General features: G+C 35.1%; 1 protein-coding gene across 3 annotated transcripts; it reads right to left on the minus strand.

Annotated features, from left to right (window-relative positions):
* Window positions 1-1,290: 1,290 nt before the first annotated feature.
* Window positions 1,291-27,368, minus strand: AP1S2 (adaptor related protein complex 1 subunit sigma 2). Of its 3 annotated transcripts, XM_072956282.1 has the most exons (6): window positions 27,212-27,368; window positions 24,872-25,050; window positions 18,842-18,950; window positions 18,101-18,238; window positions 8,429-8,518; window positions 5,512-6,979 (listed from the first exon to the last, which is right to left on the minus strand). In XM_072956282.1, exons 2-5 carry the CDS (start codon window positions 25,048-25,050, stop codon window positions 8,462-8,464), a joined length of 483 nt encoding a protein of 160 aa, XP_072812383.1. In that variant the 5' UTR covers window positions 27,212-27,368; the 3' UTR covers window positions 5,512-6,979; window positions 8,429-8,461. The 3 variants fall into 3 exon arrangements, with proteins under 3 accessions (XP_031527067.1, XP_072812383.1, XP_031527068.1); XM_031671207.2 differs by lacking the exons at window positions 5,512-6,979; window positions 8,429-8,518 and adding an exon at window positions 1,291-2,820; XM_031671208.2 differs by lacking the exon at window positions 8,429-8,518.
* Window positions 27,369-27,400: the final 32 nt, after the last annotated feature.

Genomic DNA, 27,400 nt, shown 5'->3' on the forward strand with positions numbered 1-27,400 from the left:
TTATAGCGTGTTAGAGAATTCACTGCTACTGAATATGCCTCGTGTTAAAGCCATTCTGGTTAGAAAAAAAAGTAGTCAGAGAAACTTGTTTAACAAAAATAAAAAAGCTTAAGCCAGAATATCCTCCTTAGATTTCAGATCATTAAAAAAGATGGTCTCATACTTCCTTATAAATTTATTTTCTTAGTAACATCCTTTCTATTGGCATACTTTAAATTCAGAGTATGTGGCATTTGGCAACTTTGAGATTTGGAAATAAGGACTTAAGGATGCACAAAATACTGAGGTTAAGAGAAATAGGAAAGGAATTTCTTCTAGATTGGGATTTCTGAGTGGTATCTGTTGAAAATGGGACTTTTTTAATCTGTAATCTAAAAGAAAGGAAGTATGTGGTCTAGAATATATTTTACTTTAAATATTGATTTGTTCCAGACCTTAAATGCCTGCTTTAGTCTAAAAGTGGTTGAAATTTTTCTGTAATTATCTACTGGATTCACTAATGCTGAATAATGATCACTAAATTAAAAAAACTTCAGTACTTTCCTAAATACAGCCAAGATACACAAAATTAAATGTGGTACTCAAAGCTGAATAATCCTAATAGATCATAGAGGAAAAAAATGAGTTAAACACCAGCTTGTGTTCAGGGTAACTGAATTGGTAACTTTTCCCTCAAGTGTTAATAGGCACTGTGGGAGGGATGGAGGGAAAGAGTTTTTAAACCATTGACTGGTTCATTATCCTGATAAATGTCCATCTTGAACTTAATAAACTTACTGTGTTTTTTAAGCTTATAACCCGATTACTATTTATGATTCAAAAAGTCCAACTCTACATTACCAGCAGAAGCCCACAGGCCTGTTTTCAGTGAATAAATAGCTGTGTTTGGAGGCTCTTGAAATCTACACCCTTTTTTTTGCACACATCTTTTTTAAGCAGACTAGCAACTTCATTTGATGGTAGTTGTTTCCTCGTTCTTAAATATCCTCCATTTATTATTTTATTTTCCTATAAAGAGCTTTTCCCAAAAAGCAGAGTATACTTAAAGAAAACCTTATTTTAGTATGTAGCATTTCTATCTGTAGTTAATGGGCAGTCACTTAACTATCATGTTAACCAAAGTTTTGATTTGCTACTTATGTTAGGCCTTAGTTTGCAAATACCAGTTCATTTCAGCAAGTGTATTAGCACCTCCAGTTCATGGGGGAGACTCCACTCGATTTGGAATACCTTCGATTACCTGGAGTAATGTAAGTTGCTCATTCATAGAGTAGAAAAGTCAACTGCATCAAGGTTTTAAAAGCAGCATTTATTGATTGAAAATAAATGTGTAGATAAGTAGCATGGACTCCACATTATTTTTTAATGAGCTTGAAGTACACGAAGATTCCTTCAATCTTCCACCATTTATCTTGTGTGTGCTTTTAACCACCGCCACATTCAAATGGAGGTGAATTTTCAACATTTTACTCAAAAAATTTTTTAGATTCTTCCTTTAGCTCTTTATAGTTTGACAAACTTGGAAAGAGACAGATAAAAACACACTGCAGTGGTGTACGTTGAACATTTATTATAACTAATTTGCGATGTCATAAGACAATGCTCACGTGGCCTGAATATTGGTCACAATCACAACAAAGCTTAATCCAGTCCAGCATACAAATGAAAGTGTAAACTGTGAAGACATGTTTACATATATAGAAGTATGTATAAAAGTGACACTGAAACAACTGTATAGCCTTAAAAAATATAGGGCCCACTAATGCCATTTTATCTCATTCAACTCAACTTTCGTATGAAAGGTGGTGTTTATGACTTCTGATAAGTAGACAGTGTCATGGAAGGGAAGGAAGCTGCCCTAAAGTTTGCTCTATTTCTAAGTGGAGAGAAGCAATAGGGGAGCAAAATAAATTTGGCTATAACAAGCACCCTTGCTTTAAACAATGACTTATGCAACACTTTGTGAAGAGAATAACACACTTATCATAAGAAACTGTTACTAAAAATCCCTGGTAACTCAACATTTGTTTTATTTTGGGGGCATCAAAAATAATCCAACTAAGTGACTAAATGATTATGACCACAAAAAATTTATCTCAGGAGTCTAATATTCCTTGGCCTTAAAAATAACATACTTACTATTACTGAAACAGCTGATCTCTGTTCCCCGTCCCAGGTTCAGAAGTCTTTTAAACAATTTTTAGTGTAAAATAGCATCATTCCATTTTAGTCTTTTGTGTATTCCCTTTGTTTTAAGGTATTTAGTTTCTAATAAGGGTCTTTGGTATAAATTTATTTTTCTTTAAAGTTTCAACATACAGTGAAATTTTCCTTCATTTGATATGTGACATGTCAATTCCCTTTATTCTCATATATACTGAAATGTGGCACTGGTCTTTGGTTTCATAAAATCAGGTTTCACATAATTTAAGTTTCTTTTGCCAAAGACAGTAAGTAATAAATTGCCTGATCTTGTCATTTTCATAGATGCACATAATCAGATTAAGAGAGAGACCTATAAACTTTAAAACAGGAAGAAAAGTTACTTTTCTTTTTCTGCATTTATTCTAATTCCTATGTAAGTCCCTTGTTATCGCTTGATTAACCAAAGTTCCCTTTAAAAAAAAATTGTGTAGGCCTGAATGAAGCAGCTTAGCAGAACAGTAATACTGACAAGACGTCATCTTACACCATTAGCTAACATGGACATGAAGGCAGTGACCATCTACAGTGTGTGAAATGCCACAAGAAGTCATCAACAGGGGAGGAGAGTTATGTCAGTCCAATTTCTTCAAGAACACTACGTGGGGTTTCAGCTTCCTGTGGAGGGAAAATGTGAGACTCTGGTAAGCAGATCCTGGGAGGGCTGAGAATGTGAAATCGACACAGAAGGGCATGCAAGTTTCACTGAAAAACGCTGAAGGCAAGTAGTTCAGCCGTATGGCACTTTTACTATTGAGAGCTACTGTCTATTTAGCATTTTACGTTCCAAACATCAGAGACCACAGGAGGTTATTTTCAACATGCATTAAATACCTATTGATAACCTACCAACGTGCTAGGTTCCATTGCTGCTAACACAAAAAGCAGTCGAACTCACTGCAAACCCACTGGCAATTTAGGAAATCATTGCTACCAACATTTCTACAGGAAAGGTAAGTTATCTTACTGTTAAAATCCAAAGCCTCCCCTAAACAAAAAGCAGGGAAAACCCCCTAAGTTCTCCCCATTCTTCACATATTTTTGTTTTCCATGCTTTTTTTATTTTTCTTTTGAGTCACATGCATTTACAGAAATGTCTTCCTCTCTTGAGTTTTTACTCAGTTTTGGACTTAACTGTCCCCAGCAGCAAGGCTTCAGGAACTCCCCTTTCCAGAGCTCCCCAGAGCAAACAATGCCTTCCGTGGAAGCAATATTCAGAAAGAATGCTCTGGGACAAAAAGCACTTTTGTCCTATGTAACAATGAACACTCATTTTTAAACGTCAAAGAAGACTAAACAAAGCAGCCATACCAGAAAAAAAATTTTTTTAATTCCCAAACTAGCTAATTTTGTACATCACAAAATAAAAAAGGACCAAATAGGGCAAATTTCAGGTATTACTAGCAACAAGTTTGTAATTAAACGGCACACTAGATTTTGATAAAGGAAAACAATTTTGTATCTAATAACTTACTTTTGCATCCTAATTGTGGTGCAGCACAAAACAAGGAAAAGAAAAATTAATTAAACCATAAATCCATACATTAGATTTAACTGTATGTAAAGCACTACATGGAATAATCTTAATTGTTTAAACTCCATGGTCTGTTTCCTTATTTGGGAAACAAGGATCATAGTACTTACCTTCGTATGTAGAGACTAAGGGAAATAGGCTTAGAGCCTGATTCACAGAAAGTGCTAAAAAAAAAAAATTAGCTGATCCATTACACAACTGAAATCTTAAAGAAGGTATTTAGTCTTACTATAAATTAACTCTCTATATAAAGTCCATATGATCTTTTAGTATGTTTGTATATTAATGAAAAATGGGTAAAAGTCGCTTTGGTGAAAAAAGGTTATTTTTTATTACGTATTCTTGCCCCCCTAAAGTGAACCTCAACCTAACCAGGCTACAGACCTAAATATATCCAGAGGACAAGAAAAGTTAAACATCACCATTACAATCTGCCAAATACAGAATGGAGGAAATTCTACAGTATGTATAGGTGACTCAGTTAAAAAAGAAAAAAAAAGGTAAGGGAGGGAAAAAGCAGAGGCGTTGTTAAAGATTAAGAGAAACTTAGAGACCAGATACAGTGTGAGCCTTGTTTGGAATCTGGTTCTAACAAACCGATTATAAAAATGCATTTTTCAGACAATTAGAGAAAAGAAACCAAGAATAAGATATTAGGAATTACTGTCATTTTGCAGGGCGGAGGGGGGGTTGTGGCACTTATCTCTTAGGGATACAGACTGAAGTATCAAAGATGAAATGATAGGATGTCTAGGGCTTGCTCTAAAATACTCAGGAAAAAAAGGTGGAGTAGGGTGGGGTGGTGATTTATGAAACAACTGCAGTATTGAGTTGATGGTTGTTGAAACTGAGTGACTGAGGGTTCCTTATATTATTCTATTTGCATGTCTCAGAGTTTTCATGATATAGCTTATAAAGAAAGTTTCATGGAAATGATGCAACACTCCCAAGAGTGATATAAGCCAATCTCTTTCATTTATGTTGAGCCTTAAACATTAAATATACTGCAAGACTGACATCTGAATCACACACATATTAAAGGAGACAATTTAAAAATAACCATTTCCATTTAATGTTAAATAATTTTTAAAATGTCATACAACCTTTAATGTACCTATTAAAAGGATGCCTACATTGAATTCTATTGAGTTAATATTCTTAGCTTATCCGTGTAAAAATGTCCCCCCATCCTATTCCCTGGAGCTGGTCAGATTTTCCCTACGTGCGCTGACTGTCTGCAATCTTATATAGTATTTCTTGAAGAGAACCGTGTTGCTTACCAAATATGCATTATTTCAAAAATCTGTCCTTTCTAAAAGGCTTAGATTGAAAGTATCATTTACACATTTTATTCCTTTGAGACTTGTACAAATAGTACATTTGAATTTTTTTACCAATTGTATTTATAATATAAAAATAATTTTCACATATCCACACTCAAACTGTAGCTCAAAATTACCTAGAAAAACTATTATTTAAAGTAGTCAAATTTATAGAAACATAAAGTAAAAGGTGGTTACCAAAGGCTGAGGGGAGGGGAAGTAAGGAGTAGTTGTTTATAATGGGTACAGACTTTGTTTTGCAAGATGAAAAACTTCTGGAGATCTGTTGCACACCAATGTGAATATACTTAACATCACTGAATTGTACACTTAAAAATGTTTAAGCTAATAAATTTTGTTATTTTTTAACCACAACCTTTTTAAATGACCTGTAAAAACTAAACTATGAAATCTATTTTTTATCAAAAGGATAAAAAAAAGTCATTCACATGAGACAGTACATGCAATACTTTTATTTTAGACATGCAAGGAAAGCTATTTCAGAATCTACTAATTTAAAGCAAGCAGCTGTATACAGATAACAAAAGAAGCAACATTTTGTTACAGCTTGGCACATAGCATCCAAAGCAAACAGGCATGAGACAATGATTATTTATGCACCATTAAAACCAGATGAATGACAAGTTGAAGGGCTGGGGGAGGGGTAGAGGGAAAAAATGGAAATGAAGACCAACGTTGTTTCCCAATGCTTTCAACGTATAATGCTAAATTTCTCATTTGATAGCCCATCCAGGTGCTTCAAATGTAATGCAGTACAGTGAGAATGGTAAGAATGGAAATAACTGATCTGCATACCTGCCTAATACACATTTTCATGTGTCTTCTTTTAGTGGTAAACCAGTGTGAGCATCTGTTGAATTTACTGTTTAATGGTAGCTTACTTAACTCAGGCTTTAAGCTCTCTAGATATAAACAATGAATTATTTCATCCTTTCCCCTCTATAATAAAATATGTTGCATGTTTTATTAAAAGTATACACAAAAATGATCAATATTAAAGGTTTTAATATTCAGAAATATAAAACCATATTTAACAAATCATTAAGTATCTAAATGAAGGCAATTATAAAACCATAACTAATAAAATATTGGTATTTAAACAATTAGAATTTGAACTATAGAAAATAAACTCCATATTAATACTCTGAAAGGGTTACTCACTATTGAATAGACTTTTTTGACATAGCTTTCTGACAGTTCTTAAAGAGACTGTTTGATACCGTTGTATACAGCACAAATGTGATTCAATACATGTGGTATTAGAAATTCCTTAAAAATTGTGAATGTTTTACCTTAAATAGTGTATATTAGTACAGATTTTACTTTCTTGTATTATTTCCAAATATACTTTTATGTGATACATTAGAAAACAACAGCTCATACAGACTGTAATATAATCACCCTAAAGATAGTACTGCCCCCTCAACATGTGAAGACCAAACCATGCTATACACTATGGCACTGCTTATTTTGACCTAGCATTTCAGCTATATTTTCTTTGGTAAATATTTTAATGACTGTTAGGTTTTCCTCTTACAAGATTAATCAAAGATAGTTCATAAATGATGACATGTATGCGTTTTAGATGAAACATTACTCAAAAGTCATAGGTCATATTTTTTCAAGAAAAATTAAACCAGTTGTAAGCAGGAAAAAGTTGTATCAAGATCACATATAGAATGAAAATAAAATAGAAAAGAGGATAGGAACAGGAAAAATGTTACAATTGTAAAAGTACTGGTTCTGAAATGTTCTATTATTACTATATAAAGTAATCAGTCACCAAGCTGAGGATATTTTCTTTCATAAGCATATCAGCTCTCTATTTCCTCTGTGAAATTCTGCACACACGATGAGTAGTCATTTAGTACACAGGGACATTAAAATATTCATGACGTGGCTACAAAAGAAATGCATATATTCTTACACAGTATACAAACTGACACAGACACAATCAGATTTCTAGAATGTTTAGTACCCCGTAAAGAAAACTTAATTGAAACTTAGAAGTTTGTTTTTAGAATATTGGTTTATGGTACATTTAACTTTTAAATGATGCCCCAGAGTTCAGACTCATTTTTTATAACTTTACTGTATATAATGGTAACCAAAATGATGGCCTATGTCCTAGAAAATCCTAAAGTACTGTGTTTACTAATAAACTGAAAAGACTTTTCAGTGTAAATCATTTGGTCAATACTGAGTTAACTGAAAATCCAGTTAGAATACTCCTTCCCACCAGTGTTCAAGTTCATCAGCATTTTATTACACAAAGCAAAGGAATGTCAATCCCTTAATGAAAATCATTACATCCTAAGGTGACCATTAACTCTTTTACAGATCCTAAAGGAAAAAATGGAAGAGTAGTCACCCATTTGGTATTTTAAGCAGCAATGGAGGTTTTTAATGGTTCACTTAGTTAAGAAAAAAAAAATCTGAAGACTATACCTCTGTGACTAAGGATATTACTTTTTAAATAATCCTCATGACAGATTTTAAAGGATTCTCCAAATAGATGTTAAATGTCTATGTCTACAAATGTACCTAAAAAGATGTTTCTCACATCAACAAGGTAACCTGAAGTGAGATTTTAAACTGATCCTAGAGTGTACAGCAGAGATGAATTTCTAGGGACTCCAAGAACTCCCTGAAATTAGAGGTAAAATGAGGTACAGATTTTCCTGAGAAGAGGGCCCATGGCCCTTCAGACTCTTAAAAGGATTATACCTTGCCAAAAGCCTTATGACTCAAAAAAGTTTAAAACTGCTTATTTGAGTGCTTATAAGATATCCTCATTTTAATATTTATTCAACTTGGCACTTTGAAATGTTAGGCTACAAAGCCATGTAAACTATTTCAATAAAATATGCAACAGATACTTATATAATAACCATTAAATACAAAAGTATCTGAGGAAAAAAAGCCAGTTAAATCTTAATCCTCAGGTAATTCCTAAACAGTTTAAAGATAAAATTAATTGCCTTTCTTCCTCCACTTAGAATGTTGTGGAATGAAGCAGCAAGCTAAAATAGTATTAATAATAAATTAAACCCCTAAATGCTTCATTTTCATTTGGGAATTCTGTTTCTGTTCAATGGCATTAATAGTGCTTTTTTTTTTGTCAATTAACTCTTAACCTATTTCAATATTCTCTATGTAAAAAAATAAATTATAAGCCCCAATGATAGATCATTATCAGAGCAAAATTCCCTATGAAAATATCAGTTAAATGAAATAACTGGGGACTATCCCTTGGGATTTAATGTAGTTAAACTTTTCAGGTAATGCTAAAATATAAGAAACAAACTTGACAAAATTATAATTACAAAATGAATATATGTCCTACTACATTTTGATGCATGTCAGTACTCCAGCACGTATTCTAGTACGCTTTCTTAGACCCAATGAAACTCTTGTTGTGATACATAGCCTCTGTTTTCTGGAGAGAGAACAAGAAAAGCTTAAATCTATCAAGTAACCTTTCACCTAAATAATACCAGTACTTTGAGCCTTTATATTATTATACTATAGCTTTTCATCTTTTTGTTTTCCCTCTTAATTTTATACCACACCATGTAAAAACCAACCATGGAGAGCTTATGCCTACGCCATTAAAAGAAAAGAGAAAAGTAGTTTCCCAAATAGGGCTGAGTACACAGCAGTTCCTCCCCAGAGGTGACTGACTATAAAATGAAAGAGAACAAACAATTCTATAGGAGCAATTCTCAACTGTGACTGCCCCAGGCATTTCTGACAGACCTTTTACTACTTTCAGGAAAGAAAAGGATTGATAAGCCAGCCAAACTATTCTTTACAGCAATGATCCTTATTACTGTACTTAAACAAGAAATTAGCATCCAATCAATTGTGAAGAATACTCTCCATAGGTAAAAAAAAATCCTCTTCATTGGAAAAACATCCTTCAAGAAGAAAACAAACCCTAAAATGCACAAAAATAAATGTATTCTTTTACCACTTTTAAGTTGCTATAACATATTTAAAATAATTTCCCAGTTTAAACTGCTAGATTCTGAAAAAATTGTGCTATAAATGTCTTAATGGCCACTTAATATTAAGGTTGATTTTTTAGCTAAATGATAGATACACTCATAATTAACCAAGTTATTTTTTCTCTTATGTACAAGGAAAACATTATAGTAGATTAAATATAACTCCGGTATTCCACCAGTACATCTTATGAGTCATGGAATAATTATAGTAATTAAAAATTGGGGAGGGTGAGAGTAAGTCTGCTAAAATACACACAAAGGACCAGTGCAGAACTAGACCTACTGTCTTCTTTTACCTAGCAAATTGAGTTTAATGCACTGAAACGTCAGTGATTACGTGGGAATAAAGGCCAGAGTGAAAACAGTGAGAAAAAAATTTTAATCCGGTTGTATTACATGAATACAAACCACAAACTGCCCTTAGTACAGATTCTTTGAAGACTTATTTTTTGAATAAAGATTAGATATTATTTTCCATCTGAAATGGGCCTTCAGTCCTGGGCAAATCACTGATTTGCTCCCAGTTAAGTCAGTCTGTTCCAAACCCTCAATATTTTCAAGTTATCTACCCCTTCTTTCTCCTTAGTCCCCACAGCAGCTCTCCTCTAATGTAGATTCTCAAAGCCAAGAAAACAATTTTCAATTCTGCTCATCCAACTCATGAGGCGAAAAAAAAAAAAAAAACCACTACAGCATTAATCTGTTATCTCCTCATACAGAGAAAGAAAACCAATGCTTTTGATTCCATTTCTATTCACCCTCCCAATGTACTTTCCCCTTTATTCTATTCTTGTTTTTCATCGTGCTCTGCACTAGCTCCTTCTCTTTTAGTCTACATGCATGTTCAACTTTCCTCCATACTAAGAATAATCTTTTTCGATTCCCTAAAAAAAGGACCAGATGTAGTGGGAAGGTTAGGATAACAAACACAGCAGAGAGGAATTAAGTCACACCTGTTCCTAAACCACCTACATTCCTAGGAAAAGACAAACCTTGCCTTAAAAATTCCCAGACACTCACTCTACTAGGCTGATGACTCAAAAGTAAACTGATTTGCTAAACTACAAAAAAACTGGTAAGCAAGCAATTACCTGAAGGTTTAAGTCTTGCTGAGATGGGAAAGGCTTAAATAGCATTAGTGGTGCTGGATCCAAAATTGAAAACCTAGTCTCCTGATTTTCTCTTTCTAGTACACATTGTGGTCAAAGAAAAAAAGTGTACATTTAATAAATATATATAAGTGTAATTTGAAGTTACTGCTCTATTCCAGTTTTTCTTGTAAAGGGACTTCACTTGTTCTTTGCACTACAAAGTAATATCCTTTGTCCTTCATGTTCTAATACAATGGTCCTCTTTATTGCCTCACTGAATTACTGTGGCAAAGTCCTTCCTCTCAAGTCTGGAACCCTATTCCTTGAGCTAAAGACCAAAGGGCCACAGAGTATCCAAACTTACTAAGATCTATTTTTAGCAATGAATAAAAAGAAAAGAACTGAAGGAAATTTGTGTCTAGAATGGCCTGAGGGCACACAAGTGCTTCAGTTTACCTGCTGAAACTTTCTTTTCAGCAAATTCTACTCTAGTTTCACCTAAAGGAGCAACACAATGTAGAATCTTCCATTGACACAGCAGCATTTTATCATTTTAAAACATTTATAAATTTTAAAAAATTTATACTTAAAATACATGTTTTACACTTCTAGAAAATGGGGTAGGGGAAACCTCAAACATCTTCAGAGGTAACACCATTAAGTAAATGTCCTGCTCCTAGACCTTTTCTTACTTGATATACCTTGAGTATCTTTTCGTATCATTACACAGAAATTGACCTCATTTCTTTTATAGCCAGGTAACGGTTTCCTGTATGGCTATACTGGAATTTTCTTAACCTATTTCCCACTGATGGACATTTGGGTAAGTTCCAATAGCTTAACATTATCCTGAGCATGTATCTTGGTGCACCTGTACATTTCTATTGGATATAATTCCTTGAAGTATAACTTAATGGGGCAAAATGTGTACACATTTAACTGTGTACACCAAACTAATCCTCCAAAATGGAATACAATTTTAAGTGCCCATAAGCAGCAATTCTTTGCCAATCCAAGAAACAAACCAAAAAGAGGGTCTAACTAATACTTTAATTAATTTACATTCCCTTAATAAAAGGACCATTTGTTTTTTTCTGTCATCTGTGAACTACTTATTCATATCTACTGCTATCTTTTTCTATTATGCTATTAAGCTGCTTCTATTACATTCGTCTTAAAAATAATAATTGGGATAACTTAACTATATCTTACAAAACCCTGCTCTAAAACCCGTTAGTGATGAAGTAGGACAAATAACTTTCTCTGGCAGTTAGTCTACTTTTTTAATAAAAAAAGCAAGATAATTAAGTTAGCATTTCTAACTTTAGACTGTAATAGACTGTAAACAAATAGTTTTAGGCATATTTTGGAGTAATTGTATTTGCCCTGGTCTTCCATTTGGATCATACTTGAAATGTCCTAAATTTAATCAGCATTTTCCAAACATAAAAGATTTCTTGGAAATCACTGAATTTCAAATATTCAAACTCTGAATATCTTTATTAAGTAAATTCTTTAAGGTTAATAGGATACAAAAGAAAAACAAAAAAGGTTATATGTACAATGTAAAGTCTATATATACCAATTCTGGTCACTTAAACTATTCCTCTTAAGAAACCATCAAATTCCCAAGGCTGACAGGGAAATCAGCAGAAAATTCAAAAGTGTTTTGTCTGCAGGGTATGCTCAATTCTGTTTCCAGGCAAAAACTCAATTACCTTAATAGATGTTAACAGATTTGGTTTTTGTTAAGGAAATTAAATTATATAGTGATATCCCATAAGCTTTGCTGTGGGTTATCTCTGGTTACCGAGTAAAAGTAATTTGGGTGAATCACAGAGGTGATTTTTATAGCCACTTATGTGTTCTTGAGCACGTGTCCTTGTTCACAGTTGTTAGGGTTTTTTTCCCCCACCCTACTTTTGATTCATTTCCAGCTGGTCATTTATAATCTGGACAATGTATTATATTGAAAAGATGTAGCAGTCCATAAATGTAAATGGAACCTATAAATGAAATCTTTACATATTTCACAGTGTTAAATTAAACCTTTTCCGAACCTCAGCACTATTGATACTTGAGGCTGGATAATTTCTTATTCTGGGAGGGCAGTCCTGGGCACTGCTGGATGTTTAGCAGCATCCTTGATCAGTACTTACTAGATGCCAGCAGCCCCCCACGGTTAGTTGTAACAATCAAAAATGTGCCCAGACACTGCCCAATGGCACCTGAGAAGGCACAACTGCCTCACCACCCACCTCAGCTGAGAACCAGAGTTAATCTAATTGTAGCTGGTTGGTGAGTAAGATTACATTCTAATGTGCTTGCCTGTATTTGTTAATTTTTCTATAATGGGGATTTTTATTTAAAAAAATAAAGACAACATAGGAAACAATAAAAGAAAATACAAAAGAATGTATCAGTAGGGGGAAAAAGAACTCAAAAGCTGAAATTTTTCAGAAAGTATTTTTTAAAGAAAAAAATCATGTCAAATTACTTCAATGAAAAAAAAAATCACCACTAACAGCTAGGAATACACTCTGTGCAAGTCCCTGTGCAGGTCCCAAACCTAGGGCTCACGTAATTAATTTAGTAGATCAGGATCAGCATTGAAAAAAAAGGAGAAGAGAATAGAAAATGTGAGATTGTAAAACAAGAAATAAAAGTATTTACTTAAAAAAAATTTGGTTTGTTTATTTAACCATTGTGATATAAAAACATATTACTATGGCTTCTTGTCAAATACTTTTGAAAATCAATTTACAGTCACTGAATATTTTAAGTTACTTCAACTTTTCATTATTACAAATAGTCCAAAGTAGCAAGAGTTGGCTCAAAATGAATTAAAATTTAAATCATAAGGGGGAAGTCCTCAAAATTCTGAAAAGCAGACAAAGAGCTCAAAAAACACATAAACATACAGCAAAATGTTTACAACCTGAAAACCAGTGACCAAGGACTTGGCCAAATTGTTTCTTATTAAATGCAAGGTAAAAGGTAAGATTTATTCGGCCTTCTGTTTTATCTATATCTACCCCTCTATAATTTCCATCTCAAGTATTATTGTAACTAAACCTCACTTATCCAGAATTTGTTCTAGCAGATCCCAAGCAAGCTTACCTATAAAAATTAAAATATGCTGGCATAAATGACTATAGCATTGTTAACTTTTAACCCAAATGATAAGAAAATGGTTTAGACTTAAAGGTTTTAATATAAACAAAAAGGTTTAGACTTTAAGGTTTTAATATAAACAATGGTAATTACAAAGGAATTACAGGAGTTTGTCTTACTAAAGCAAATTCTAAGAGAATTTTTATCAAAATGCTTTTTGCTGTTAAATTTTATTGTACATATTTGAAACCATGTTTTAAAACAATGTAAAATATTCTTGAGTTTCACTAGCATGCCCCAAAATTCTTAATTAACAAGATTTTAATTTAAAAAAACTCAAAACTTATTAAAAGGCATAATGTTATTAAATACTTCAATAAGGACTTCAAATAATTTTACGTTACAAGATTCATTTTTTAAAGAAATCACTTTTTCTCCTAAGATTCTTACCTTTCCATTTTTATGTAGTTCAACAGATTTATTAATTATACTTCCACAAAGATGTTGTATAGTACTAAGATATATCATGCAGCCCCAGCACTAAAACAAATCAATTTTAGCAGCACTAATTCTCCGTAGAGCACCACTTTCTAGACAGGCAGATTAACAACTGTAAATCCAATAAATCTGTTCATGAAGTGGATCACCTCGAAGTAGAAGCAAATTCATGAGTGTAATGCTTGCTTTTGGTACCTCACTTATTTTTCATTTCTCAGATTACTTTAGTGAGAAACAATACCAACAGCAAACAAAGCTCAAAAGGAAAACCCCACAAATTTCAAAATGATGCTGTTAGTACAAAAAAAAAAGGTTGACACATCTCAAAGCGCTAATCAACACCATCATGCATCTACTGCTGAGGGTTAAAGCCCAACGCCCAGTATTTAACTATTTGATCTTTATGGATCAAGCAAGGACTTGAAATCATTTCACGTGCAACAGTCTATGCATAACATCCCATTTAATCCATGCCACAAAAATGGTAAATTTAGTAGTTACCCAATAAATAAGTTGGGGATCAAAGGGACTAAAGCCTTAGACTGCTCTTTATCATAAGATATCCTCAGACAAACCTCCCCATTCTTCATTCTGGCTCTATAAAATTAAGGAGCAGAGAAAAACTGGTTAAGTACCCAACTTCACAAAGAAAATGTACTCTATATTTCCTTTGTCATTATGTTTATAAAATAAACCCAACTGTACCACTCCCCTGTGCCCTCCCCTCCCCTGCCAAAATCTAGCTTAAAATAGATATTTAATTGGTGGTGGGGAAAATGTACCCAGTGTTGCAAAAAAAAAAAAAAATCAATTTAGTAATCTCAGCATGTTGCACTTTAATAATTTAAGCATCAAGTTAAGTACCAGTGGCATGTTAAGAAAACATGTTTTAAATTCCAACAGTCAAATGTTAAAAATTGGAATAATGGACTGATTTTTCTGGGCTTTACCTCCAAATCTAATTATGTATTCATACAACAGAATACCAAAAGGAATAAACATAGAGTTTGGTCTAGAAATGTCAAAACTGAAACCTTCTTTACCAAGTAATTAAGTAAAATAAAAAAGTTATCTTTATTAATCACAGTATCTGATATTCTAGCAATATTTACTCAAATACACATTTATGTTACGTTCTCATTACTGACTATAAAATACTAACAGAAAACCTACTTTATCCACTGACTGTTTACCCTGTTGGCCTATAAAATGAAGGACTACCTAAATAAACTACATGACGTTTATACAAATTGGATAAAAGGGAAATTTTAAAGAAATTTTTCTGAAGAAAATATACATTCTTAAGGATAGAGATAAATATTTCACAAATTAAAGGACTAAAACCAAAATCATTTTATAATTTGCATTTATCTTTAAGCCAAAAGACATTTTCATTATAAATTCAGTAATCTTTAGTGTTTGGAAATAATCGATTCAAGTAAAAGACCTGACACCAAATAGAAAAATAATCACAATATATGAAAAACTCGATTAAAATCAATCAATTAGGACTTCTACAAATCTAAGGCTGCATTTAGAGAAGTGTCTTTACAGCTATATCTACAATTTTGGAAGCAAAATCATTCCACGATGTACACTAAGTGAATGTTATACCCTAAATTGTAAGACCAGAAAAGCTATTATAGATCCAGGCATTTTGATAAATCCAACAAGAAATAATTTGAAAATATTATTTATATTTATATATCTGATTAAAAATTCCAACTATTGATAATCTGGACAATGAAAATTTCCAACCTAAAAAGTAAAAGATGGCATCAGTCTTAGGAAACCTACTCTGTTCAGTACAAAAAAACGTCCAGGAGAATTAAGAATTTCTTTACTGTATTTCTGAGACATACAGAAGTTGGTATCTAAAACAGAATGTTTAAAATATGCATACCAAGAAAATACATGAATGTGGGGTAGGGTGGACAGAGCACAGTGGTTCAGATTTCATACAGCTCCAGAGTCTAGCGGATCTGGGTTTAGAATCCTGGTTTTGCCAGCTGCTATCTAAGAGCTCACCAAGCCTCTACTTCATTTGTTGAAAAGGCTCTCATGACCCGCTTAATAAGCATTAGCTATCATCACAGTTCTTTTTGTTGTCATGGTGTCCAGACAAATCTTTTTTGGCAATTCGTGGAATGCTTTTTCTCATCTTCTTCTACCATCTATTTCATGAACATAATATATTCAAATACTCTCCCAGAGATGTAAACTTGTATTATGTATCAACATATAAATGACTCTATTTTAGGAAACAAGCATCTTGTCATCCTGAATTTCCTGTGACAGTATGTTGGTGAATAATCTGAATAAACAGGTTAACTTGTTAACCTGAACAGAATAAGCTGAAGCTTAACTGTCCCGTAGACTTCAGCTTGGCTTCATAAAGGCCTAACGTCACTCTAAATTCATAATGGAACAGTTACTTTCTGCCTTAAGACCTCAATAGCTAAATTACGAGAAAGGATCCACTCAGACTACTGAACAGAAATTGTTTTAATGTAGTATCAATTTGGTTAATGTAAAGGTAGTCATAGATGAGAAATAGGGCCAAATAGCTCCCTTCCAAAGACAAGGAACTGTAATTAACAGTAGTCAGCTTTTTTTTTTTTTAAAACTAGGGTGAGATGGGGTAAAGAGAATTTTACATGAGACCATGGACATCCTATGCTTCTCTCTCCATTCCTACTTTTCCCAATTAAAGATATAAAAATACTACTTCAAAAAGGGAGACATTACTTCTTACTAAAATACTTTAATAGGGGAGATACACACACATTCACAAATAAACACATAACTATAATAACTTTTTTAGCCCCTAGTACATTAAATACTCAATATATGCTATAATGTAAATTTAGCATATTTGTCATATTGTAGTCTATAGTGATTTTCCAGTAGAGTTTAAAAAACAATCCAGACACAAGGAGATATCAATGCCCTAAACATTACTTATACAGGCACCTTAACCACTGTTTTGGTAACTCAAGATCATTAAATGTACAATGCATTGTTTCATATTAAATATATGTTCCAGATAATGTCATATCAACTTCAACAATCCCCACAACTAACCCAGTCAGTGACTGATGCAGAGGGATTACCAAGAGCTCCCCACTCTCCCAACTGAGGCCAACAGTTAAGAAGTTATAATGGAAAAAAGATTGCTGATTTAAAGCCTCCTTTAATAAATTATAATAAAAAAGACAATTACTCTCACAAAAACAGACTACATTTTTATACTGACTAGCTCCTTCTCCTCAAGCTATAAACATTCAATTTGTTTAAAACCACAATTATGACTAAAGCATAATTCAACTTGGTACCTGAATTAAGGTATCATTAAGTTTTTAGGAAAACGTAGCCTTATCTATGAAATGTTTAACTTCAAGAAATGAAGGACTTGGAGGAAATACCAGAATATGATAGAATAGAATATAGTTCCATAATAATGAAATATAATGATCAAGGGAAGGAACAAATATGAAAAATTTCCAATTTGTGACCCTGGCTTTGACCTAATTTTTAGAAAAGTCTGATTAGTAAACAGTAAAATAAGGAGGTGATAACTTTAAAGCCAATTTTACAATATGAGCTTGTAGTCGGCACACCTGTTATTACAGAGCATCACATATACAATTAACCCAAGATAACTGTAGAAATTAGAAAGTGAATGGGGTTTATCAATGGTTCCTGTGATATCAAGGCAAGACAAGAATACAGTTGTTTGACAGAACATGGTTTGTTATTTAAGAAAAGCAAAGAAGTAGAAATACTTTTTAGTTAATTTTGCTAATGCAAAACTAGAGGATTCTACACAAAGTGTAACTATAACACTATGATTTGCTTGGCTACATCTGCAAGTAATGGACATGAGGTGAAAATATGAACCAACATGGAATGAAAATGCCATAATCTCACAGTCAACTCCTGATCATCCACACTAATGAGAAAAGAGGTTATCTTAAGTAATTTGGAACAATGGACAGAAAGTTCTCAAATTACTGTTACTTTTCCCATCTTAATGTAGTCTGTCCTCTAAAGGTTTGGACTCTGATGTTTTGGGGTCCAAAAATGGGCCATCAATACAACAGACCATCTCCAAAGTAAACAATCCATCCACAGATAACTGAGTTGATGTGACTGACACATATTCCAATCAATAAATTGCACATGGACACTACATGCCAAGCATGCTTCAGAGTAATTTCTGAAACTATAAGAATGAGAGAAGATGACTGAGACTTCCCTAGCAAGAGCAAAACATGCTAATGTTAGTCAAGAGAACGAGTAGCTTACCTCCTGCAGTAGATCAGCCTGCTCAATTGCTTTAAGGACATTTTTCTTGGATGTTTCCTGAACTTCCCCTCCCAAAAGAAACTCATCCAAAATAAAATAAGCCTTCTCAAAATTAAAGATGATATCAAGTTCACACACCTGAAAAGAAAAAAAAAATTAAAGCTGAAGAAAGCAAAAGATCATCAAGTAGTCAGTACAATCTGACCAGAGTGAATCAATCTTAATTCTTCTAAAAATGGTAACCTTGCTAACTAACCATCATTGTTTTAGTCAGCTTAATTTTCAAATCTCAAGTACTTGAAAACACAATGCCTACAAGCTAAAAAAGACCATACACCTTGCAAACTCCTAACATGGGCAACTGAATAATTTTCTACTCACAAAAACTAATCTTTTGAAATACATATTCCTGGGTAATGTGATTATAATTGCTAATCAAATCTAAATTCTATACTAAGCACTTAGAGTATATTTATCTTTGCAGTTGGGCTACTTCTATTTCACTACTTTAAACCTCATTCTCACCAGCGTAATTAAATGAGTAGGTCTGTAGGGTCAAGCAATTCTGGCAGTTAACTGACTAGGCACACTAAGAAATAAAGTCATTCCTTCCCTCTCCCACCTTTCTTTCAAATAGTCAGAATCCCCAAAACAATCAAATCAAATAATAAATTTGTTACAGAAAGGGTTTTAAAAAAAAATACTACAGCATTCAATTTACTAAAACAAAATACTACTCACACTGCCAAAATACTTGTCAAGTAATTCCACATAACGATGAATTATTTCCAGGGTAATTAGTTCATTGTCCTGATCCTCAATAGCACAGCAAAAATACAGACTGGCATATCTGTAACAAAAAACAACGTGGAAAAAAGTTTACCCTATAATCATGTTTTCTAAATATATTTTCATATCCTACTGTGTAAGACCCCATGCTTACACAATTTATTTCCTCTTTTTACAACAGTAGATTATTTTTCTCCTAGACTATAGAAGTAATAAATGCATAAAAAAGAAATTTTGAAAAGTACAGGCAAGCAAAAAAGATAAAAAGTAACCACATCATCCAGAAAGAGTAACTTACTTTGTTCTTCTTCCTTTCTGGCTCCTTTCTATGATGAATATTCTAACGCATAGCTGACCTAAATTGTTCTTAAGTTTACTTAAAATGCACTGTGTGACTAATTCAAACTACAAATAAACAGGAAAGAAAATAAACTCTCCACCTGAAGGACTTATTGAAGACACTGTAAACGTGAAGTTAATGTTCTGAAAAGTTTTATTGAAGTGCAGTATACACAAAGAGAAGAACACAAGTCAAATGTACAGCTCAATGACTTTTCAAAGTGAACCCACCTGTGTACCAACACCTGGATCAAGAAACAGAATTGTTACTGAACCCCTGAAGCCCCTCCCCTAACCTCTCCAGGTCACAACCTCCCACCCCAAGCGTAACTACTATCTTGACTTCTAACAGCATAGAATTATTTTTAAAAAAAGGTTTACAGGATTGTGGAATAAACCCCAAGAGAAAAAACAGCAGTTCCAAGTTATCACAGAAGTTAGAGAAAAGACAGGGGAAACTGAGACTTGAGTCCTCAAATTTTCCAAATACTACTCTGTTAAAGTTTATTTTCCCTTGAAGAAGGAATAAAGTTGGAAAACTCATATTCTCCTCCAAATTAGGATTCTAGCACATGGGACTCGGTTATACTTGATCCAAGGAAGCCTAAATTTATTAACATACAATCTTGAGGAATAAGGGACATGACCTAATCAAATCCTTGGAGGAGGATTAAGAGTATTTTCAAAAGGTTTAAATGTATTTAAGGCTTTTGAAAAGAAACAAAAAACCTAAAACACTGCAAACAAGTCTCAGTTGCCATTGTAATTTTCACTGAGGAGCATTTAAGTGATTTTCAGAAAACACAATGGGCAATTACCACTAGCAGCATTAACGCAAAATAATATGCTAACACAGACACAATCCCAGTTTTGAAATTCAATGAATTCTGGCTCTTCAGTATCAGAATAACTAGTATTTTCATAACTCTATTAATTTCAACATTATCAAAAACATTTCATCTTATTTGATCTTTCCAACAGTAAGCACTACCCATCATCCTTGATTATGGAAGAGGGAAAAAAAAAAAAAGGCCCATGAGTACAGAGCCTGCCAAGTGGTTATACTGGGACAAGAAATCTGATCTTCGGACCTTAACTCCAGGCCTTTTTCCACCCTACCATTCCAACTTCCTTATCACACACATAAACTTTTGCCATGTCCATTCTACCTGACTTCTACATTCAGTAAGTTATTTTAAATGGTGGGTCTCCCTCAGTCTTAGAGAGAAGGTGTTCAAACGTGTTCATTTATTATCATGAAGGACATAACAGGGCATCATCTCCAACTTTATTAACAAAGTGCTTCCTCTCTTTCCCAGCACTACCCTATGTTTTGTTTATGGCTCTAAAAGGCAATGGGATATTCCAACTCTCCATCTTCCCTAACCCATGCTCCTCAAATAAGACTTTTAAATTTGGGGAAGCTGATACAAATGACTCATAAATTATCTGAATTAAGAAAACTAAAGTTTAAAGGGACTGACATTAAAAAATGGTAAATAAAAACCAAATATGACCAGCTGACATGAACTGAGTGCTAAATAATCTAATTAGAAAGAATTTACTAATAGTCTGTGTCAGGTAAAATTCCTTTTACTGTTAATTTCAAGATTTCTTCAATGCTACTGTTAAGCAATCTAATACTTGCACCAAGCTCGCTCCTTCTTTACAGTACTGTCTCTTTACTTACAAATGAACAACACTTAAACGCTAGTCAAAGGTCCTAGATTGTATGAATCTTTCAGAAACATTAATTTAAATATCATCGGTACTGATGTGTCTAAGCACCAACCGTAATATTTTAAAAACCCTGCAACACTATCTAAATGTTTGCTTTCACTTAGAATGGAAAAAACTATCAAATTAAATGAAACCTTCATTGTAGGTGAACATCAAGTTATCAGTATTATAAGAAAGCACCTCTTTCTAGAAAGCTTAAGGAAGAAACAGAAGCAGGTAACATTGAGTCCCCTCCCTGAGTAAGGCATTAAATGTTAGCTAAGGTCTTGGCATAATTTACCATTTTAAATTCTTATAAAAACCCTTCCAGAGAGATAGTTATTATTTGCATTTACAGGAGACTCAGGCTTAACTGAGTAACCTTCCCAGGAACAAAGATTTGACTCCAGAGCCCAAGTTTTATATTAAAAACTATAGCCTGGAACTGTATTCAGTAAAGTAATCCTGCACCTGGCAAAAATTAAAACATATTCAAAGCAATATTTTGCATGCTTTGAAGAGGGAGAGAAATAAGAATTGTTATACTGATTTAGTGAAAGATTACTAGGAGAACCTGAAGTGTACTCTCTATTTTTAGAACCAAGTGGTTTTTAAAAATTCAGTAATGAGCTCATTTTGTTTTCTTAGTGCATATTTGTAAGTCTAAATCTGAAGTAAAATTAATAATAGACCAGTAAGAAGAAAGGTATGTCTGGTTATTTTTAGCAGAGTAGATTAAGGCTTACTCTAATTACTGGCACTCAGAGAACATCTGAAAGTGCCTATTCTTATATTCAAAACACATGACTTCTCCCCAGTCAGCTAAATATCAGCTGACTGTGGGTGAGTGTAACCAAACTGCTCTCAATATTCCAATGGTATATGTCATTACACATTCTTTATTAGTAAAGAAAATCAATACAGTACTCTCAGACCTACTGAAAGCTAGTAATTTGTAGTTACATGTATTAAGACTGTAATCTATAACTTGCTGCACAAAATAGGAATCAAAAAAGCATAGCATTTTCTGTCTTCATGGGCTCTTCAAGAGCATTTATTTTAGAGATGAGGAAACAAAGGCAAAATGATTTGTTCAAAGTCACAAAACTAGCTAACGGCCCAGAGAAACAGAACTCAAGTCCCCAGATTTTCAGTCTGTTTTTCCAGCTGTATTATCCTTACTCCCGCCCGTCACCTCTCCCTCCCCAAGATGGGTAACTGTAATGTGGAAGGCTCAGGGATGAAAAATGTGGATGAGACAATTTGAGGAAGGCAAACATAAAGATCACTTGCTGATACGAACAGCAAAAGTGCTAGTTCAGAATTTCTCAGGAGCTAAGTGGTAATTCTTTTGCTTAAAAGATCTTCTCTTCCAGCTGGACTAGAGGAAAAAAAATCACCGGTTCCTATCTACAAAAAATATGTCCTTAAGTTCTATAGATGAGGTTTTCAGTATGAAATGGGGGATGCATAGGAAAACTGATTACAAGTTCTAACTTTTGTATGCAAATTTTATCTCAATAAAGCTTTTTTTTTTTTTAGTGAACCTTTATTTATAGGAGCTGATGAAAGTATCAGAGTTAGGTTAGATTACCCTTTATAGCCTTTAAAAGAAAAAGCAGCGGCCTGTCCAACATGAATGGGCTGAATGCTGTGAACAGGAACACCAACTAGCGCTTTCTTTCCTTCTGTTTAACAGGCCATTTCCTTCAGCTGCAGGAATCTTGATTCATGGGATCGATTCCCTTGCTGGTATTTTCCTCCTCCACACGAGGGACTCCTTCCCCTATCTAGAAATAAGCTTAGGTCTCGCAGGCCGTTTTTTTAACCCTGTCTCCCACTCCTGTCTATGGTGGTCATCACCTCTTCTGTCCTTCTTAGCAAAGCTCCCCCAAACAGTCTACACTTGCTGTTTTAATGTCTCCACTCACACTTTGCCCCCTTTCTTTGAGAGTTCCATCTCTACTGAAATGTTCCAACAGGGTACTTTGTGAAATGCTCACTGTAAAATCTAATAGATTCTTCACTTTAATTGAACTTTATGCAATATTTGGCACTGGTGACCTTACTTTTTAAACTCTCTCCCTTTCCCCAATGTGACTGACCCTATACTTATCCTCTCCCCCTCTGCCTGCTGCTTGAACGCTGGTGATCTAACAATTTATGCCTAATTTCCCCCCAGACTTCCATGCCTATACCCACCCTGAGAAATTAGGCATCTGCAAATGGAAGTCACATGGGCTCTTCAAAGTCAACTTTCTACTAGCTCACCATTTACCCCATCAGTTGAACCAGAAATGTGGGATCACCTCACTCCTCTCCTCCTTTCACTACCCTCACTGCTTTTAGCAGTGACCAAGTCTTATAAAACTTACTTTACAACAGCTCTTTCCACCTGCTGAGCCCACAGCAGAGGTCTTCCTTCAGGACCTCCTGGCAATGCAGTCCCCTAACAGATCCCCCAGGAGCCAGTCTCAGCCTGCCCTCCACCCATTTCCCAGTTACAGGATCTTTAAAGAAATGCAAATCTGCTTCTTTTCAATCCTTGCCTCCAGGGTTAAGATTTGAGTTCTGGCCCCTATGCCAGTTACTAGCATCAGACCTGGGACAAGACACTCCCCAATTCTCCTTTGTTTGTTTCTAATAAAACTGAAGTTTGATCAACAGAAGTGGTTTTCAAACTCAGGAATCATCTGCTAGACAGAGGGTGGAAACCAAGTGAGTAGACATGCAGTCCTGACTTCACACCAGCACCTCCACTTTCACTGGTTTCATTTAAGGCTCTATCCTTGGGGTAAAAAGCTTAAAAAAAAAAGTCACTTGACATCCCCCAGCTCTAAAATGCTGTGATTTTTCTCAGCAAATACAAAATCATCCAAAGATGACTAAATTCGTTCTATTGTAAAGAGGAGTCTGGTATTTTAAAAATTCTAGATGTCCTATAGTCTTCATGACTTTCTCTGCCATCTTCCCCACAAACCCCACCCATACCGGAGTGGAATAAAGGAAAGCTGAGATAAAACCCAGACTTCTCTTTGACTGTCCTTGCAGCCCATGCTGTTACTTCCCTGCAAACCCCCCACAGGAGAGAATTTTTTATATGCAGAAACATTCTTATCTTAAATTCAGTAAATTATTCATATGGGAACAGGAGTGAGGAAGAAACAAAGTAATTCTATTTCTTTTAACCTGATTAGAACAGTCTTAAAAAATTTATTTTAAGGTATTAAAAAGTTTCAGATATCAACAAAGATGTATAACATTTTTTAAAAAGCTTACTGTTCAAAGCCAATCTATGAGTCATTTTGCAACATCAAAATTTTAAAAATCTGTTCTTGGCAAAATTATCTATCTACCAGATCTAATCACACCTCTGCCACAGCAACAAGTGTACTTCAAATTAATAAACACTACTAACGAACAGATCCTGTATATATCCAGTTTTTACACATCTATGATTGAAATGGTCTATGTATCCAAGCTGTTTATAAGCGAGTAAGAGATTCTACGAGTCAGATAAAAAGGCATTTCAAACATCAGTCATTACTTTACAGATTTGTGGGGAGATGTAGGGGGAGGTAAATGCTTATCTAAATTCGGAGAACTACTCACACAGTTTAAAATACTGATCCTAGTTTCCCCTGCAAAGAAATGAATTCATTGAAAAAAAAGGTGATTAAGCATGAATTATCATTTATGCCTTTAGTTATATAATTCGTTTAAAAAATTCCATGATTTTATTGTTGCGGCCTGGGTGAACAATCAAAACAGAAGTTATTTTAAAAATACAAAGCTTTACTTAAGCTTATTTCATCTATAGTAATCATTATTTACAAATATCATCCTCAAAAGCCTGGAATTTCCACATTATAAATGATTTAACATTTGATTCTATTTCACCTTTCTGATAAATAAAAATTATACCTTTTGTAAACAATTTTCAGATCTCGCCATTCAAGAAAGCTGCACATTTTAGGTTTCCGTGCTAAAACGGTTTGAACAAGTTCTCTTGTGATCTTTTTCTTCTCTTTGTCTGATAATGGGACATACCATTTCTGCAGTCGAAGCTTTCCCTGACGACTAAAAAGCAACATAAACTGCATCTGTTAAGACAAATAGAACCAAGATTACAGGCAATACTTTGATTCAATAAAGTTAAGATTAAGATGACAAGTTGCATAGACAAGTCTTAGGGAACAGGGCATTTAGCTAACAAATGATGAGAAACCATCAATATTTCTATGCCAGTTAAAATACCAGGAAATTCTTGTAGAAAGATGTTCTCACCAGATGTAAAACTCCCAACACGACCCTGGTCCATTTAAGTTTGGGGGGGGGCGCAGGGAACAGGCAAAAGTTTAAGTAAAAATTCTGAGGAAAAAGAAAGATAATTCTTGCAATTTAAGAAACTATTGTGCACCTGTGCTACAGGACTGTATATGCATCAAAAGAGAATTGTTAACATCTACTAGATTAGGTGCATTTCAAAGAAACAGATCTACTATTTTTCACCCTAAACAGAACACGCTGTTCTAGTTCCGAAACGAATTGCTTGTAGACAGACAGCCATCAGCTATCACTTAGAATGCTCTCTTCAGTCTATGCTTACATATTTCAAGCAAAACAAAAGATCTAAACTATTAACCAAAAAAGACTCACAAATGCACATGTTTCTTAATAAAAGCCTGATTTAAGTATCCCTTCTCATCTCACTTTTAAAAAATTCCAACATAAATATAAACATAATAAAGTGAGTTACTATTACCAAAGAGAATATAAACCTTTAAAAAGCTGAAATAAGAGCTACACACATTCAGATATTACATGAAACGCTTCATTTAAAGCGATAAAAAACAGCATCTACAGCTGGAGTGGATGTTGAATTCTAGTGTATTTTACACAAACTATTTTGTATATATTTATTTGGAATCTGCAAATGTTGATTAGCCTACATGTTCAAATTTAAAGAAAGCTCTTTGTAATTCAATCGGTCTTCTCAACTGCAAACAGATAAGCATTGTTCCTCCAAAGGTAATTTAAAGGTAGAATTCAGATATATATATTTTTTCTTCTAACTAAGTTCCTTTAATAGTGTTACTGCAAGTAAGATTCCAGCCTGACTCTTAATATTCACCACACCATACTGAATTGGGGTGGGGGAATTTACACGATCAGTTTAGAATACAATGGGCCCTAAATCTCGCTAAGAAATTACCGTCTCCCTTTGTAATGATCCAAACGGGCATCAATAAGATATTTAGAAATTTACGATGCGACAATTTAACTTCATTAAAGTTAAAAGTGGCCTATTACACCTCACTTAAAACGCATCACTGGCACGAATTAAACGAATAATATTCATGATATCAAAGTGCCTCACACAGAAGTCCTGTTAAGGTAGCAGCATTCGAAGGGGACAGCAAGTAAAGCATCAACTAGATAGCGTTCAATGCAAACCCGTTACCAGAACTCGGAAAAAAATAGACTCGTATTTCAGGATCTCGGTGACCAGGAGGGCTGGGGGTTTGCTTTCGAAAGGAGTATGGACTCAAGGCAGTCTGTAGCAGGGTCCTGTATCCGTGCCACCCCCCGCGCCCACGTTGTAGGACGAATAAATAATTCACTCTCCTTAAAACAAATTATATATTAACATGGGACGATACGCGATCGCAAGGCACAAGTATTCCTTTCCTCTAGTTCAAAACCAATGAATGCTTCGATTTTGCTACAAATCACAGGGCACCTCAATTCCTCGAGATTGGTATTAAAAACAATGGGCTCGGCCGCGGAGCGGGCTCGGGGCCAGCGTTTCTCGGTCCAGCCGTCTCCGATGCCCCGCCACTGCCCCACGGGGCCGCACTCCATCACTGACCCAGCCCGGGCGAGGTGACAGTTAAGGAGCGGGGCAGACAATGGCAACCATCGCGGCGCAGAGGGCGCCCAGGGTGCTCCGCCGCCGCCGCCCCCCGCCGCCAACCCCTCCCGCAAATACGCCGCAAAACTTGAGGTGATTCCCGAACCACAGGTGCCGCGGGGCCGCCGCAGCGTCCGAGACCGGCCTCCGCATCCCAAGGCGCGGCGCCGAGCGGAGAGGAGAACGGACGCGGAGAGAAGTGAGTTTTGGGGCGCCGTGCCCCAGTGGCGGGCCGGGCGGGCAGGCTCGGGGTGGGGTCGTCCGGGCGCTCGCGGGGCGGCGGAGCGCTCTCGCGACCCTCCCTCCCTGGTCCCCGTCCCCGGCACCCCTACTCGCCTCCCGGGACTTACGGCGGCCGCGGGCCGCGGGCGCGGCGGGGCTTGGCCGGCGGCGGCGGCGGCTGAGGGCAAGCCCCTGTCGCTGAGCTGAGGAAGGGAAGCCGTGTTGCTGTGGGGAGGGGAGCCGGTTCGCGGAGGGAAGGCTTAGGCGGCGAGGGGAGGGCGAGCCGACAGACTCCGCCCTGGGGGCCGGACGAGGGA

Source organism: Vicugna pacos, chromosome X (genome assembly GCF_048564905.1).
Source record: "Vicugna pacos chromosome X, VicPac4, whole genome shotgun sequence".
In the NCBI taxonomy this organism is placed as follows: domain Eukaryota; kingdom Metazoa; phylum Chordata; class Mammalia; order Artiodactyla; family Camelidae; genus Vicugna; species Vicugna pacos.